This window comes from Triturus cristatus, chromosome 3_2 (assembly GCF_964204655.1).
Source record: "Triturus cristatus chromosome 3_2, aTriCri1.1, whole genome shotgun sequence".
Taxonomy (NCBI): Eukaryota; Metazoa; Chordata; class Amphibia; order Caudata; family Salamandridae; genus Triturus; species Triturus cristatus.
The window spans coordinates 933,195,767-933,214,074 of NC_140584.1; the positions used below are offsets into that span (position 1 = coordinate 933,195,767).

General features: G+C 45.3%; 1 protein-coding gene across 3 annotated transcripts in view; it reads left to right on the forward strand.

Annotated features, from left to right (window-relative positions):
* Positions 1 to 18,308, forward strand: part of INTS2 (integrator complex subunit 2) — a 305,765-nt gene that overhangs the window by 119,468 nt on the left and 167,989 nt on the right. For 2 of the 3 annotated variants that reach the window (XM_085649420.1, XM_085649421.1), the window contains exon 16: positions 6,494 to 6,598. In XM_085649420.1, coding sequence (XP_085505546.1) covers positions 6,494 to 6,598 — 105 coding nt within the window. The remainder of the gene's footprint in view (positions 1 to 6,493; positions 6,599 to 18,308) is intronic. The other variant, XM_085649422.1, reaches the window with a different exon arrangement.

The window sequence follows — 18,308 nt, forward strand, 5'->3', positions numbered from 1 at the left end:
GAAATTTTTACAAAGAAAGGTTTGGATTTTATTTCCTCACGGATAAGAAAATGGGTCATTGGATTGCAAGATTTAAATTTTACAGTTGAACATATCCCTGGTGTTGATAACATGACAGCGGATTGTCTTTCACGCTTAGTTTGTGATGTTACTGAAGAAAAGTTTGAGAAAGAGATTTTTGAGGATGAGGTTAGTGAAGTTACCTCAGGTGTCATACAGGAAGAATAGTGGAAGGATGGTCTCAAAAATGACAGTGAAATTACTAAAGTCATTACTATGATTTCAAATAAATCTACTTTTGAGAACTCATTGTCTAAAGTGTGGCATTTGGTTGCAGATGAATTATCTGTGGAAAATGAGATTCTGTTAAGGGGTACTAAGTTGATTCCGCCTAATTCTCTTAGAAAAAGACTGGTTGAAGAAGCTCATCAGGGTCATTTAGGCATTGTAAAAACTAAAGAAAGACTTAGAACTTCGTTTTGGTGGCCTGGAATGTATATTGAAATTGAACGTGAGGTGAGAGAATGTGTGCAATGCAGGTTAAGTGATCAAATTCTCACTCCCCGTACTCCTCCCATGGTATGTCGTAATTTACCTAATGGTCCATGGGAAGATATTGACATTGTGGGTCCTCTTAATGGTGAACATCGTACTCCCTATCTCATTGTTTTAATCGATTTATATTCAAGATGGGTTGAAATATCTTCTGTTTCAGATGTCACATCTTCTTGTGTGATTTCTTTTTTGAAAGATATTTTTAGGAGAGAAGGGTTCCCTAAAACACTTTTATCAGAAAATGGTCCACAGTTTTGTTCCGTATTGATGTCTGAATTTTTGTTATCCTGTGGTATTATACACAAAAGATCTTCGGTGTATCATCCGGAAACAAATGGAGCCGTGGAAAGATTTAATAGTGTAATTAAGCAAAATATCCAGCTGTCAAGAGTAAATTCATTGGATTGGAAGGAGGAATTACAGAGATGCATTTTGGCTCATAGATTCTCTCCTCATATGTCTACACATAAGACACCTTTTGAATTGTTTAAAGGTAGAACTTCCAATACAAGTTTATGTCCTGGTTGGATGACTTGGGGTAAAGGTGTTCAAGATAACAGCATTGGTAAGTGGAGACTTGGGGAGGAAAAACTACGGTTTAAAAACGAATTAAGTTACGATGAAAGGAAAAGAGTCAAAGAAATTGTTGTCAATATAGGTGATGTGGCGCGGGTAAAAGCTCCTGTAGGAGCTTTATCTTGCTCTAAATATGCTTCTCCCATGCGTGTCATTAAATGTTTTAAAAATTCTGTGAAATTAGAAAATGGTAAAATCTGGAATTTGAACCGTGTTACTATTCTAAAAAAAAAAAAAAACAATTCCAACTGTGAGTTTGATCAAAGTGTTGTTGCGCATTCAGGTGATCCTGTCAATTCTCATTTGAGGATTGGTACTCGGAAAAAAATTGTACCCAGATATTTGAAAGACTATGTAAAGTGATTATTTAATGTGAATTTGTGTTTTATTATTCACTTTCTGTGAATCCTGTATATGAAGATTTTTCATGTAGTGTTCGTGTTTCTATGGACTGTAAGGTATTTCCTTCTGTTATAAGAATGGAGATGTGTGGTGTTTCCACAGGTCTTCCTGTTTGTACCAGTTCATCAGAACTTGGAATGTTTGATGTTGAGGGTTCTTGTGGTCAGTTACTCCAAGGTAGCTGATGGATGAGGTGTTTGTTAATAAACCTCTCAATCAACCATATTAATGTATTATTAGTATTCTTTGATCATTTCAGCACCACTGTATAAGAATTTGTGGGATGACGAAGACGAAGAGTAATAGGCACTTTTGAATGTCTTTTCCAGTTTTATCTCCATTATGTTATGAACAATTTTAAATAAAATTGCCATAAATTGTAGAACTTTAAAGAAGAGTGAAGATTGACGTCTGCAAACAGCTTTGGGATTTCTTTCCTGAGACACCATCAACTACCTGGACTTATAAGAAATATAAAAAAAAAAAGACACATGCCTGTAGTTCTACATCCTGTCAAGAAACTGAGGGTTTCTTCATTCCTACTTTTGATTTCAATTGATATGGCAATATTTGCCTTATCTGCATTCGGCATTAACTACTCTCATGGAAGATGCTTTTGAAACTGATAAGATTTGCCTTGACTTCAATGCACATGTTGCCAGGATGAATTAAGGCACCCTTCAAAGTGGCGGTGATGGTGGGCATCAAAAGACATTTGATACTGAGCACTTCTGATCTAATGCCTCACATCTCTCCTCCTGCTTAAGTGCATTCTGAGAAGATCATTAAGACACCTTCGAGGCAACTCTGCTTTGGACTGATTTTACTTCTCCTCAGTCCAGGAAGCCTAATCCCAGAAGACTTTCTTCTTCACCACTTGGTGCCTCTTGTTGGCTGAATCTAGTTCCCAGAACAGATTTGTGCAAAGTAACTCCTCCACGTTTGCACGGAGACTTTTGCATGGGTGCCTCGTTTTGATTTCTGTGATTTTTAAGACTTGGGATCCTGCAATGGTGCCTAAAAATATTTTGCCCTCTGTATGCATGAACATGTTGTAGTTTTTTTTAATACAAATCTTTTTATTGGAATTTTCCAGTTTAAAATCCCAGTATGAGGGAAAGAAGACGTCAAAATCTAATAAACAATTGCCCTTCAGCCAACCCCCCCTCCCCAATTCCATTGCAAACCAATAGAATATTGTGAAAAGCTGGCTTAGTATATGGTGCACGCTTATGTAAGTGGGCACCCTGCGCTAATCCAGACAACCCTTATGGTGATTTTAGTGGCCTTAGACAACCTTAGAAAGCTCTCTAAGTGGTAGCTGTGGAGAACAGCCTTCAGGCTTAGTCCAAAAGGAGTGTAAAGCAACTTGTTTTACCAGAACATAATCTTATAGGTATGGTTTAAGTGAAAAAGGACCACACAGTGTATTTATAAAAATATGTATTTATTCTAAAACACTCACTAATACATACAGATATCTCCTAGCCAGAGATATACACAATGCACACAATACTTTTCAATAGAAACAGGTGAGTAGTACAAATACACAGTGGTCGCGGGGGGAGACCAAACCATATACTAAAATAGTGGTATGCGAATCACGACTCGAGTCAAGACTATACCCAGAAGACGTAGAAGTGCCGGGGACCCAAGAAACCACCCGAGGTAAGTAACCAGGAACCCCTCGGAGGCCTTGTGCAGAGTGGGAACACTGGCTCAATACAAGACAATGGGTAAATCGTCGTTGCAATTTTAAGGAAGAATGACCCTTCCCAGTTGACCCTGAAGAAACCCTGTGGAAGACAGAAGGTTGGAGAGCCACCCCATCCGTGGATACCTTAAGAACCAGGATACCTACACCAGGAAAGCTGGGTTCATAGATGTGAAGTGGCGTTGGAAACCACCGTCAAACTCAATGGAGGACTTCAGGAAGATGCCACTGTTGGAGAAGGTGAAAGTGTCTGGTGGAACCCAAAGGTGGATTCAAGTCGAGAAGTACCTGCAAGCAGATGTAACAGTCTATGCCACTCGGAAGTGACCAGGAAGCACAGATGCCAAATGGCCAACGATTTCGAGTGCTGCAAGAGAGGTGACGATGACCTTGGAGCTGTGCGGACCAGGCAATGATGTGGAATACCTGGAGCCGTTTATGAGCTGTCCCATGTTGGATGTCGAGAGTTGAGAGTTCAGTGCCCATCAGGAGCACCAACAACCCTTGGCAACTGCAAACAACATGGCAAGCAAAGAAGGTGCTGTGCCAGGACCAGCAAGTTCCAGGTGACTCACCACAAGCAGGGGAGTCAGGACAGGCCCTCAGCAATCAGGGGAACCTATTGAAATCAAGGAAGAGCCTTAAGAGGACCCACAGGCCGGTGGTACTGGAGTCACAAGAGGACCTCAAGCTGGTTTTACCTGGACTATGCAAAGAGGGCACCAAAAGTGCACCTCATGCTGACTGAGTGGTGCTGGCAAGCGCTCCCACCTGGCCCCGATACAGTAAACCATGCCTGGGAGGTGGTCACACCTCCCTGTGACAGGAAACCTATTGTTCTGCCTTTCCCTGCTCGAGCTTGGCTCAGCAGCAGGATGGCAGAATCGTGTCTGTGGTCGGCAGCACCCATGCTGTGCTGCCCGGTTCCAGAAGACTGGTACTTGGAGCACTGAGGGCCTCCCGGAGGAGCTTTACAGTGCATGGAATCATACCCCCCACACCGTAAACGGTGTGGGGGTAGGATTCCAACATGTTTGATACCAATCAGGACGGGGTTTGTTACAGCCAGTTTAGAGATGGTCATCTTTGGGAAGAGGTGTGGCGCAGCGGCCAGGGTGGCTGACTCTGGAACACCGAGGCTCCCGGTTCCATCGCCGGTAACAGTGGCAGGTTAGCCCAGCACCATGTGACTCTGGGCAATATCTCGCCTAATCTTCCCGACGGCCCCCGGCGCCTTCACACCCTTGGGGGTAATTGTTTGTTCTTTACGAATACCGGTATTTCATTTCATTTATTTCATTTCATATCATTCTATCTATTGTAATGGCTGATGTACTTACAACCTGGGAGAATGACTCCTAAGGTTGCAGGGACACCATCACGCTTAGAACCGAGCACCCAGCCTTCAGGATTGAAAGGCCTACCTTAGGGGTGATTTATAGGTTTTAAGGGCAGTGACCTTAGATATAGGGAAACCTATATCTATCGTCATTGGTGCTCGCACAAGCTTACACAGGCTGCAATGGCAGGCATGTAGTTACATTTTGAGTGGTCTCCCATGGGTGGCATTATACATGCTTCAGCCCATGGGGGACCCCTGGGGTACCTATGCCCATGGTACCTCAGTACCATATACTGGGGACTGATAAGGGTACACCAGTGTCCCATCTGGGAGGTACCTAAGTACTTACCATAACCAATTTAGGGGAGAAAGCACAGAGGCTGGGGTCCTGATTAGCATGAGCCCATTCAGACTAGTCCGAAACAGCATTGCGCCAGGTAAAAAGTAGGGTTAACCATAAAAGCAGATCTTAATTTCCTACAAGTATTTTGTACTTTTTTGTGGGCTGCTCAGCCTGGTTGAAGGTCCCATGGTAACGGAGCTGCACTACAAGACAGAAGTGACACGATTTTAAAAAGGACAAAATTTCTTTGCTATGTCTGAAGCTTGCTAAAAAAAAACACTAAAGTCGAACATGCAGCAAAATTAAGGTAATCTAGATATCAAAAGAAAGTGAAAAGCTAGGGGAACCTGCAGATCAGATGGATATCATCACATACTTTTCTGGGTCACAAGTGGATGATGAAATCACAGAAAGAAAACAATGTAATATGATCACATATGTAGTTTTGAAAGATAAGAAAGCACCAACAAAGTCCTATTTTATGGTTCGGTTGCGATAGAGGAGTAGATTCCTACTACCTGGGCTGCAAGAAACATATGGCTTCTAGGCAACTCACTCCATCGAGGAGGCCCCTATGGAGACCTTTAGCCAACAGTGCCTTGGGCTGGTCCTATTGGTCATGGGGCTCCACCTCCCCTCACAGCACATTACAGCTACCTCCTTGTCTGTGGCCACAGTTCAGATACTCCCAAGCCAAGGTCTTGACCCCAGCATTAAGGAAAGTTAGCCACTGGCAATTGCCTCTATAAAACACTTTTCTGTGTTGTTTGACCACACTCAAAGTTAGATTAAAGTACAATGTCCTTGGCCCAATGGTGATGGTACTTATTTTGATAGAAGCCAGACTACCAGGCCCACATTTTGCTAATTTATGGGCTCTTTTGTGGGCTGTTTCTTGTTGGACTATCCTAACGTCCATGGGATAATAAAGCCCTCATTTCGAGGGATCACAGTGTGAGCATCTTCTTGTGGCAATGGCTAGTAAGGGATGGGTGAGCGGGTGTTGTGAATGAGGGACAGCAAGAATTGAAGAGTACTAGAATCATCACAAAGATAATATTCCTCTCTGTGCCCCAAACCATTGCCATGCCCTGAACCATGCGTCTTCATCTGTCCCTGACATTACATACTTCTATATAAATGTATAGATTTGTGTAATGGGGACATACGGATGCTGTAGATAACACCCTTGCCCAGTAACTCAATTGGGAGTTTATCTGTTGTTGTGTTGGTTTAAAACAAATACTGGGTGTTAGTAAACTGTGAACTGAGTTATTTTCAGACCTTGTGCAAGTAAATCTATACATCTATACTAAAATTACAGTTAACCTTAAATCGAGGCAAGAAATTAGCGATTAAGGTTGCTGTGGGGCTACCTGCTTTTACTTTGATATTCTATACAAAAGGGTATTCAAATTTCATCATTGCTTGTGCTCATAACCCCTCAGTACTTTGTGCATCTGCACACAACTGTCAATTAATTCTCTTTAACACAATACTCAATTGCTGTATTTTTGCACAACATGAGTTTCTGTTTTTAAGTACATTTTTTCTTTTATAGCAGTAATGCAAAAGAAGCCAAAAACCTACTCTTCGGCTCTGATGGATCAGATTCCAATCAAATACCTTATTCGGCAGGCGCAAGGACTGCAGCAGGAACTTGGAGGTAAATTTATATGTAATATATGCTGCAAATTAATGCTGTGTTCTTATTAACACGTCTTTTTTTGTAGCTTTCATTCATATGTAGACATGTGAGCTTTAAGTTGTACTTTCTCCTTAAGTGACTTCATTCTAATGTTGAAAACTAAGCTCTTCATTAGCATTTGAAACTGTTGGAATGATGAGGCTGAGAAGTATCTTCTGTTTGCACGACATGCATGTTATACATTTTACTTGGTCTTTGTTGTATGTGGATCTTGCCCTTTGTTCATCAAAACACACATGCCTCTTACTTTCTGTTCATGTTGTCTTTAACTCTTACAGACAGAATAAAGTGCAGGCAAACAGTACATATCTTCTGAGTTTAGAGTTATTTTTCCCTAACTTGCAGAAAGTTCCTACAATTGACTCCTCTTTCTGTACAATGACTGAGCAAAAGCAGCCTCTTGTATTGTTTTTCTCTATGTACAGTGTCATTAAATCAAATTCTGGTTGGCTGGTGATGGATTTCAGTTGATGTCGGTTACTGTTAGTTTCCCAACCTATGTAAAGATCCACCTTTTAATTAGCTATTCTTATTTCTTTTACTGTATGTATTACGTCTCTAAAAATGGCATCAACAAAAGGTTTGCTGTGCTTAGAGCAGAATATTCCGAGTTTAAGGAACTGGTACAAACATTTTTTAACCAAAGTTTTCACATTTTTCTAAGTGGTGGTCAATTGTTCTTGTTATTTGTTATTTTCTTCCTACTTGTAGTTTATGATGGAAACAGTGTGTGCAATCCTTGGGAGAACCCAGCATCTGGAAGGCTATACATTTCTGAAATGTAGACAAAATTCTTAATTCAGCATGGGGTCATTTATGTAGATTGCTCAGGGTTTTCCCAAAGAAACTGATTGTTGAAATGGAAAAAATAATTAAAATAACGAGGAAAAATAGAAATAGGCAAAAGTGTTTTCCGTTATAATCTATAATTTTTTGCAGTGATAGCTTAGATCAGTGGTTCCCAAACATTTTCGGCTCGCGGCTCCCTTGACCCATTGGCCATGCCCGTGGCTCCCCACTTTTATTTTTTTGGGAGGATGGGGGATGTAAGCTCGGCCTTGGGAGTACTTGCATTTTTCTCCCTGAAAATAATTGGGATGAAGCTAATGAAGGTACTATAATCATATATGCAGGGTGCTTCGTATTACTAAGGTAGCACCTCTAATAAAATATTCCTAGTTACGCTTTCTTTGCCCATGCCTTTTTTAGAGTACCCTCTCAAGCTTTTTTATCCCACTTACAGTGCTAGATAGCACCCCTGTGCATGTAGGCCCCATTGCCAAAGTGTTACTGCGCTTGAAGAATATTTGCATTTCTACCTATGTCATACGTGCCAACACAACTGTCTCAGCAGGGTGATTTTTTTAAACCACATACAGCTTTATTTTTGCTGTCTCCTCCCTAAAATTGCCTCCAAATCAACGCAAGCCAAATAAATTCCTAAGATTTGTTTTTTGTGTAAACGTACGTCTTTCTTGCTTCCAAACGTTGGCATTATGCTGTATATGATGTTTAACTTTCCTATGCTCAAGGAGAGAGCAGGTCTGTCTGGAAATGTGTGTGTACTGAAAGAAATATTAACTGAAAGTACCTATGGTTCAAGTACAAGTGTCAATACTTAATGTGTTCAAAAGACAGGACAACTGTACTTTCCTGATAACTTGCATTGGTGTAAAATGCATTTAGAAAAAAACTAAACCATTAACAAGTCTAACAAAATAAATCAGGCATCTTCCGCTTACTTTGGGAGTGTTGAAACGTGGGGATCCAGTGAAATATGGAGGTCAACTCCTTCGACATGCCATCAGTTAAGCTCTACATTTACAGCTTTGGGCATGTCGCTTACAAATCATCGACATCATGCGTTTAAGTCAAATTAGTTTTACTGAAACCAACAGACCCTTCAACATTAAATGCATTAAAGTGCTTGGTGCGCAACTCCCCTGGCTAGGTTTTGCGGCTCCCCAGGGAGCCACGGCGAACAGTTTTGGAACCACTGGCCTAGCGTCATGGCTCCTGAGGACTTAGAATTCACACATCTCAAAGTACCAGAAAGCACAATGGCTGTTCTAAGAGAAGCTAGGAAACCAACAACAAGAAAATGTTATACAGCTAAATGGAAAAGATATAAACAATAGTGCCTTAAAATACGTCTTTCTAAGAAAATTACAAAAGAAAGAACTGTGCTAAAATACTCGACACATTTGCTACAAAGTAAATTATGCTATACATCACTAAAAGTACACTTAGCAGCAATTGTAGCGTATACAAGAGGCAAAACCAGGAAAGGTTTCTTCACTTTACATGTAATCAAAAGGTTCTTAGAAGGGGTAAAAAGAATTGCACCTCCAAAAATGGTGCCAGCACCAAGATGGAACCTGAACATAGTTCTAGCACAGATAATGAAAGCACAGTTCGAACCACTACACAAAGCAACGCCACAAATACGCTTAAGACTGCCTTTTTATTGCCAATCACATCCCTAAGTAGAGTTAGTGAACTGCAGGCACTAACGCTACAGGAACCTTACTTCCAAATACATAGTAACAGGATTGTCCTCAATTCATACCAAAGGTGGTATCAAAATTCCACATAAATCAGAGTATACAAATACCAAGTTTCTTTCAAAATCCAAAGACCAAAGCGGAAAAAGCTTTGGACACACTTGACGCAAGAACGGTCATGTACTACATTGAAAGAACTAAGGAATACAGGAAAACTAGACCGTTATTTTATCATTTGCAAACAGTTTTCTGGGAAGACCAGTAACCAAAAACACTATTGCAAGATGGATATCGCAAGCCATACAGTTATGCCACAGGCAGGCAGGACAAACCTTACAAGGTGCCCCGTGGGCACACTCAACAAGAAGAAAGGAGCAACTATTGCATTTTTAGCTAACATTCCAATTCAAGACATCTGCATGGCTGCAACATGGACTTCAGTACACACATTCACAAAGCATTACTGTGTGGACATTCAGATGAATAAAGAAGCACAAGTAGGACAAAAGGTCTTGCAACATCTATTCAAAAAACAAAGTTCATCTTCCACCCAGCCACCCACCACAAAACTAGCAAACTGCTACAAAGTCTATGCACAGCATGTGAATCCAGAATAGATTCACGATGCAAAATGAGTAGTTTCTTACCTGTCGGTGTAGTTTTGCACCTTGAAGACTTTTCTGAATTCACTAGCGAACTCACCCTTCTCCGCCAAGGAAAATGACAATAGGAGGAGAAAAAAAAAAATCCAAAGATGGCAACCAAAGGTGGGTGGGAGCTTCCGGAAGAAGCCTGCTGATGTCACAGAAGGACACCAAATGGTGGTATGTGGAAGCCCACCCAAAAAAATTAAAAATACTACAATTCCGGACCCAAACACCAGGTGGCGGAATAATGCACAGCATGTGAATCCAGAAAATTCTTCGAGCTGCAAAACTACACCGACCGGTAAGAAACTATTTGTTTTCTAAAATTGGTGTGGATCTCCTTTTTGAGTCGTGTGTCTCTTATTGGTATATGTGTGTGCAATAAATGTCTTAAGCTCCTCTGTGTTGGGCCTAAGGCTGCCCACCCACACTACCAATAATAGAGCCCTTTGGGTTTGCATTGAGCCCTGTACACTTCGATGGAATCTCTGGACTCTGTGCATGGTATAACCACCTAGTGGTATATCACATATGGATCCAGCTTCCTACAGGTCCCTTATGGTGGCAGAATACATGCTGCAGTCCTTAGGGAACCTCTTTAGTACCCATGCCCTGGGTACTCGGGGTACCATTTACTAGGAACTTACAGAGGTGCTAAAGGTATGACCAATTAGGGGAACAGTTCTATGTAATGAGATCTGGCACTGAGGACCTGGATAGCAGGATCCCAGTGCACTTCTGTTGTCGCTGGTCTCCTTCCTGCACCCTCCAGTGCAACACCTGCAGCCTGTTTGTCCAACTGAGTAAATTATCTGTTAAACTTTTAAATTCCTTACTGTGGAGGATAAGAACTGTATATACGCCTGCTTGAAATCAGAGGAGGTTTATTTACAAAAATAAGAAAATTTGATATTTAGGGTTTCCACTTATTTGCAATGAGCATTTAATGCCAAGCCCCTCGTTAATATGGACTCTATAGGTTTTCTTCATACACACATCAACCACAATACTTATGAAAAAAACCAAAATGTTAATACTGTAAATGCCCATCTCTCCTGTGAGCAGAATGAATAAGACCTAAAAGAAAAAGTAACTTTCAGACGCTGAGCTGTCTTACTTAAGAATCCTCATTTAGTGATGCCAAACATTAGAAATCCAAATACGTCATAGCCAAAGCAGCGTATGTTTAACATGGGCAAACAAGATGGCAACAGCTAAGCAACATGGTGTAGGCTAGAACTATAAGATTTTCTTTTTATTCTGTTTATCTGAAAGAGACTATTAGTTATAGATTCCTTACCTTATAATTACCCCCAGACGTCAGATTGGATTCGGAGAATTTTTCTTCAGCAATACCCCTGCGCATCGGTAGGTGGCGTCAGTTGACTCCGTGTCCGTCGTGGTGGTCGACGAGATGACATTGCGGTGCCTACTTAGACGCCGCCCCTGTGCGCTGACGTCAGTTCTTTCTTTCTCCACGCCAGCCTAGTGCAGATCCGCCCCTTAGTAATTTTGTGACTTAACTTTTTTCGAATTTTGTTGACGTCTTTTTTTTGAGTCTTAGGCTCCTGGTGCGCGAGGGATATGCCATCGTCGGACCAGATTTAAGCCTTGTGACTCCTGTCACAAACTAATGTCCGTGACGGATCTGCATCTCGTGTGCCTCTGCTGCCTGGAGCGCGACCACGACCCGAAGTCATGCTACGACTGTCGGGCCATGAATCCAAAGTCTTTGTGGGAGTGGTCTGAAAGCTTTTGGAGGTCTGGCATTCAGCTCCACGTCGCTCCTGGTCTCGCTCGAGGGGAAGGTCACGAGACTGGTCGCTGAGCCACAACACCTGTCCAAGTCTTCGCACTCCTTGGATAAGTCAAAGCACAAGAATAAGGCGAAGAAGCACTGTCGCTCTTTGGCTTCTCTCCGTCAGCCAGCCGAGACAACGCTGGAACCGGAGCATCATCGCTCTAAGGCTCCGTCTCTGGTGCCTGATTCAGGGATGACTCCACGCCTCCCCCCATTTTCAGGAGTCGGGCGTCCCCTGCCCAGCCCTTCATTCCATCTTTGGGTAGTCCGACTCCGCTGGCATGCCTTCGGGCCCAGCGGAGCCAGTTGGGGGCCCTGGGCCTTCGATGCTGGCGGCTCCGCCCCCCCCGGTGCCTGCAGCGTCCCCATGGATCTAGGCCTGGATCCGGATCGATGCCGGTCGACATTACTCTACCTTCCCTGGCGCCGATCCTAGTGATGACTCCCCGGCACCAGCTGTGCCCCCTGCCGACGCCGTTCCCATCCTCATCCCCGAGTAGGACCCGGAGCCAGATTGACGCCGGCCGATGTTGAATCCGATGCGGGAGGCTACTTATGTGTCCATGTTCATCCCAGGTGTTCCCTATAGCCCTGAGGGTGGTGATGAGGACTGGAGAGAGGAATTGGGTGACGCCAGTGGTCTGGATATCTTCCCAGACCTTGGCACGCTTTCTCCCCCTACCTTGGCTACGGAGGAGGGAGCCTCTTATGCAGTGGTGGTGCGTAGGGCAGCTGAGGCTTTGGGCCTGAAGCTGCCTACATTGGCAGTCAAGACTAACCTTCTGATAGAGGTGCTTCAACTGGTGGCAACTTCATCTGAACCTCTCTTGCCCTTTAATGAAACCCTCACGGACGTCCTTCTGGCCACCTGTTCCAAGCCCAGCACAGGGGCTCCTTTGGAATGAATGATTGTCCGCCGCCACTGCCCGGCTCCGGGCGATCCCATTTTTCTCTCCAAATACCCTTCCCCGATAGCTTGGTGGTCCAAGCCTCTTCTTCCAAGGTCGCATTCCATTCCGCAGCCCCGGATAGAGAATCCAAGAAGCTTGATCACCTTGAGAAGCGTGAGTTCTTGGTTTGCGGTCCGTGAATGCCACATGCCTCTTGGTCCACTATACCCATACGAATACGGTTGCGCAGGTGCTGCCTCAGTGTCCAGAGGAGGCCCGGGCCATTCTCTCCCAGGCAGTGGCGGATGGGAGAGATGCAGCAAATTCACAATCCGCTGTGGACTGGAGACCACTGACTCTCTGGGCAGAACAATTGCCACGTTGATAGCCCTTTGGCGCTACGCCTCGCTGAGGATGTCTGTTTTTTCAGGGGATGTTCAGGTAACTTTGTTGGACATTCCGTTCGATGTCCGTCGCCTTTTTGGTGACGAGGCGGACTCAGCGCTCAAGCATTTTAAGGATTCTCGGGCTACAGCCAGATCCTTGGACCTCGCTGCGTTGTCCTGTCTCCCACAGTCTGCCTTTAGTGGCTATGGAAAGGGCACCCCACCACGTCCGACCCAGTCCAGCTTCTGGCCCACACAAGCTGCCCAGCCTCTGCATGGCCGCAGACGTTGGACCCAGCGACGCGGGTCTGGGAACCAGCTGGCGAGCCAGTCCACTCTTTCCCCCCTTCAGCAGCCTCCAAACTCTCCTAGTATGACCTTCCAGGGCCATCAGCGACCAGTGAGTGGCAGGATTTGCCATCACCTCCCCCACTGGTAATCCATCAATCCAGACAGGTGGGTTTTGCAGATAGTCCGAAGGAGCTACTCCCTCCCCTTTGAGTCTACCCCTTCCTCCATGCCACCGTCTCTCGGTCGCATGTCAGAGGATCATTTCGCACTTCTCCACCAGGAAGTCTCAGCTCTTTTGGCCAAGGGAGCTATCGAGAGGGTACCTCCGCCAGAAGTAGGTCGTGGTTGCTATTCCCGCTACTTTCTGGTGCCCAGGAAGGACAAAGGCCGGAGTCCTATCTTAAACCTCAGGGCCCTCAACCACTTCCTCTGGAAGGAGATGCTGAAAATGGTAACCTTGGCTCAAGTCCTTCTGTTCTCGACCCTGGAGACTGGATGGTAGCGTTGGACTTGCAGGACGCTTATTTTCACATTCCCGTTCTGCCAGCCCACAGGCGTTACCTACGGTTCACGGTAGGCCACAAGCATTTTCAGTTCCCTGTGCTCTTCGGCTTTACCAGTGCCCTTTGTGTGTTCACGAAAGTGTTGGCGGTGATTGCAGCTCATCTGTGCAGATCTGGGGTTCCAGTCTGCCCTTATCTCGACAACTGGCTGTTGAAGGCGGGCTCGCCCCAGGTGGTCGTCTCCCACCTCCAGACTTTGGCAGACCTCCTGCATTCGCAAGGGTTCACTATCAGCGTGATGAAGTCACACCTGACTCTCTCTGTCGCTCCCTTTCATCTTACCTGTTCTGGACACAGTGCTGTTTCAGGCCTATCCTCCCAAGCAGCGAGTCTGGGGTATTCGGGCTATGATACCGATGTTTCAGCTTCTATCCCAGATTTCGGTGAGAATGACCCGGAGGCTGCTGGACCTCATGACCTCCTGCATCCTGCTGGTAGATCAAGCCAGATGGCATATGCGGGCTCTGCAGTGGGACCTGAAGTTCCAGTGGGCGCAGCATCAGGGGAATCTTTCCGACTACGTCCAGATCTCGAGGGGATTGCACAGCAACTGCAGTGGTGTTTAACAAACTAGGATTGGGTCAGAGACGGATCCCTCTCCCTTCCCCTACCAGACCTCATAGTGGTGAACGATGCATCGCTCCTGGGGTGGGGCAGCCACCAGGGCGAGGTGGAGATCAGATGAGTCTGTCTACGGCGGAGTCCGGTCTCCATATCAACCTGTTGGAGCTCCGGGCGATTCGCTTGGCACTGAAGGCATTCCTTCCTTCCCTTAAGGGGAAGGCAGTGCAAGTGTTCACGGACAACACCATCGCCATGTGGTACCGCAATAAACAAGGCGGGTGGGTCGTGGACCCTTTGCCAAGAGGCTCTTCGCCTTTGGACATGGCTGGAACATCAGGGCATTACTCTGGTGGTTCAACACCTGGCAGGTTCTCTGAACGCCAGGGTGGACAAACTCAGCCGCCGGTGCCTGGTGGATCACGATTGGCGTCTTCACTTAGAGGTGGTGCAAGGTCTCTTTCAGCAGTGGGGAGAGCCTTGGTTAGATCTGTTCCCCACCGAAGAGAACGCGCAATGTCAGCAGTTCTGCGCGTTGTAGTTTCCAAAGCGGCGCTCGGTGACGCTTTTGGACGCGAGTGGAGATGCGGCCTCCTGTACTCCTTTCCGCCTGTACCACTTCTGCCCAGAGTGCTGAAGAACATCAAGTGCGACCGGGCCCAAGTCATTCTTGTGGCACCGGACTGGGCATGAAGAGTCTGGTACCCTGAGCTCCTGAGCATGGCCATCGATCCTCCGATCAGACTGCCCCTTCGGGATGATCTTCTGTCGCAGCAGCAGGGGACGGTCCTTCACCCGAACCTGTCCAGCCTCCACCTCCTTACGTGGAGATTGAGCGGCAACAGTTGACAGCTTTTGACCTTCCTCCTGAAGTCTGTAACGTCATCTTGGCAGCCAGGCGTCCCTCCACTAAAACGGTATACGCCTGTTGATGGGATAGGTTTGTGGCATGGTGCACAGCAAAGGCTGTGGATCCCCTTTCTGCCCCCCTTTCTGAGGTTCTTTTATTCCTTCTTTCTTTGGCCCAGCAGGGCTCTGTTTTTGGCACTCTTAAAGGCTACCTGGCATCCATTTCTGCTTTTCTTCGGCTGCCAGATCAGCCCTATTTGTTCAAGTCCCCTATTGTAAGTTGCTTCTTTAAAGGCATTATTCATCTCTTTCCTCCATCTCCTTTCATAATGCCTCAGTGGGTCTTGAACCTTGTCTAGACTTACCTTATGTGTGCTCCCTTCGAGCCTCTTCACAACTGTCCTCTCAGGCTTCTCACTCTGAAGACTGCCTTTCTTGTTTCCATCACCTCTGCCCGCAGAGTGAGTGAGCTTCAGGCTCTTTCTTCTAAGCCTCCATTCCATTCTTGCCTAAAGTAGTCACTCCCTTTCACATCGGACAGACTATTACTCTGCCCACCTTTTTCCCGCCTCAGCACCCTTCCAAGGAGTAGGAAAGACTGTGGCGTCTAGACCCAAAACGTACGTTGTCTCTCTACCTTGACCGCACAAAGGAGTTCCGGGTGGACGATCAACTCTTTGTTGGCTATGTGGGTGTCAAAAAAAGGTTGGGCTGTGCAGTAGCGTACCATCTCTCGATGGGTAGTCCTTTGTATCAAGATTTGTTACGCTTTGGCTAAGAAGGAACCTCCTGTGGGGCTGAGCGCTCATTCCACTAGAGCTACGGCAGCAACCACTGCTTTGTCACGGGGAGTTCCACTCATCGATATCTGCCAGGCAGCCATGTGTGCTTCTGTGCACACATTCACCAGATATTACAGCCTGGATAGTCAAGTCCGGAGGGATGGCTACTTTGCCCATTCGGTCCTCCAAGATTTTCTGGTGTGAACTTGGTTTGCAGACCCTCCACCGGGAATGGCCCTATCTGAGGTGCTCCGGCGCCTGAGGTTTGGCCCAGAATTCATGGGTTGGGTCGGGTTCCTTTATACAGATCTCAAACGCCAGGTCAAGGTCAATAATCGCCTGTCCAGAATATTTTCACTGAGGAGGGGCCCAAGACAATGAAGCCCCCTATCCCTACTGATTTTTTCACTGATGCTAGAGCCACTGGCAACCTGGGTCAGGGGAGATACTCTACTGAGGGGGTTGAAATGGGCGGATGGGCAGGAAGATAGGATAACCCTCTACGCCAATGACATTCTGCTTTATCTGGCATCGCCGACAAAATCCGTGCATAGGATTTTAAAAATGTTCACTAATTTCGGTAAATATTCTGGGTATTTGATCAATTGGTCCAAATCAGTGATCTTTGCTCTTCAAGGACCGATCCCAAAACTCCCGTCAGGTTACGAAGTGGAGATAGCTGTGGATGGATTCCGATACCTCGGGATCAATATAACCCCTGACCCCACTATTTCCTATACTAAAAATCTAGCTGTACCTCTGGATAGATTGCATAATGATGTCAAACATTGGAGAAACCTGCCCCTCTCCTTATTGGGTCGAGCTGCTCTTTTTAAGATGCTATCTCTTCCCCAATTTTTATACATCCTTCAGAATTGTCCAAACAAGGTCCCAGACTCCTACTTCAGCAATATTGAGAGTGAGGTCCGGACCCTACTATGGGATGGAAAGGCACCCCATATCGCGCTACATAAACTAACTAAAGGATGGTACGACTGAAGTATTGTACTCCCAGATATGCGCCTATACTATTGGCGTCACAGCTAGTGGTGGTGAACCATTAGATCTACCGTTCCCCACTAGACCCTGCCTATCTCCTAGATAAATACCAAATGGGAAGGGGGGTTACCTGGGTGCCCTCTATTCTAAAGTGAGAAGGGGTCGCTACATGGGCCCAATGGCCCATACTGTGTATATCTGGCATCAAGCCACTAGGAAGCTCGGCTGGCAGGATGTCCTGACCCAAGCCACCCATTGTGGTCCGCTCAAAAATTAGGGACGCTATATAACCAGCCTGGGTTTGATAGATGGGACGAATAGGTATATCTACAGTAGGCCATTTATGGAAAAAGGGGAGGATACTAAAATTTGCAGAATTAAGGAAGGAATATGATCTGGCTCAGGGGGAGGTCTTCCGGTATCTACAAATCCGCCACGCCCTTAAAGCGGTACTTACGAGCAATAAGGACGTTAAAGAAGGCTGTGTCAATAACATATCGCAGGCTATTTGATAATCTACCTGATCCATTTCAAACCCTCCGAGATAAGTGGCAAAAAGATATTGGTCCAATTGAGGACGACGATTGGCATTGATGTCCCCAAGGGAGGCAGCCATCCCTCTCAAACTCCGTCTTATTCAATTAAAAGTCCTACATAGAACCTATCTTACTGGGGTTACCCTCGCAAATGTGGGGCGTAGACAGGATATTCTGTGTCTCCGCCTATGTCATGATGAGGTAACCTTTTACCATGTTATATGGGAATGCCCCTTTTATACAGGCCTTATGGAAGAGAGCTACACAACATATGCAAAGTACCATAGGAAATGAGATTAAAATGACACCACAATTAGGGCTCCTCAATATATAGGAGGCAACGCACCTCACGGGGGTGGAGCAGCAATGGGTCACCCTAGGCTATACGTTGGTGAAACGCACAATAGCGATGGGTTGAGGAGCAGCTGAGGTGCCATCTTCAAGAAGCTGGGCAAAGGAACAAGATAAATGCTTGATTGCAGAAAAGGAGGTCTTCAAATCCAGAGGGTGCCCTAAGAAATGGCATAAAAAATGGGGAAAATGGAACATGTACCGAGGTGAATTGTGTACTTCGCCTACTAGTGAGATGTAGAGGAAGCGATGGAACAGATAAAAATAGATGGTTGAACAAGAAGTGAAATTCTATTACATATGTAACATGGAACAACTGTGGTATGATGTTTCAAAGGTTAATGTATGTGTAACTGACATTCTTAAAATAATAAAATCATCTTTAAAAAAATAAGATTACTTCAAGCAAACAATATACACGGAGACAGTAAAAAAAAAAAAAAAACACCAACGCATTCAAATCTGAAAAGTCTTGGAACATGAGAGAGATTCTTACACTGTCTGATGT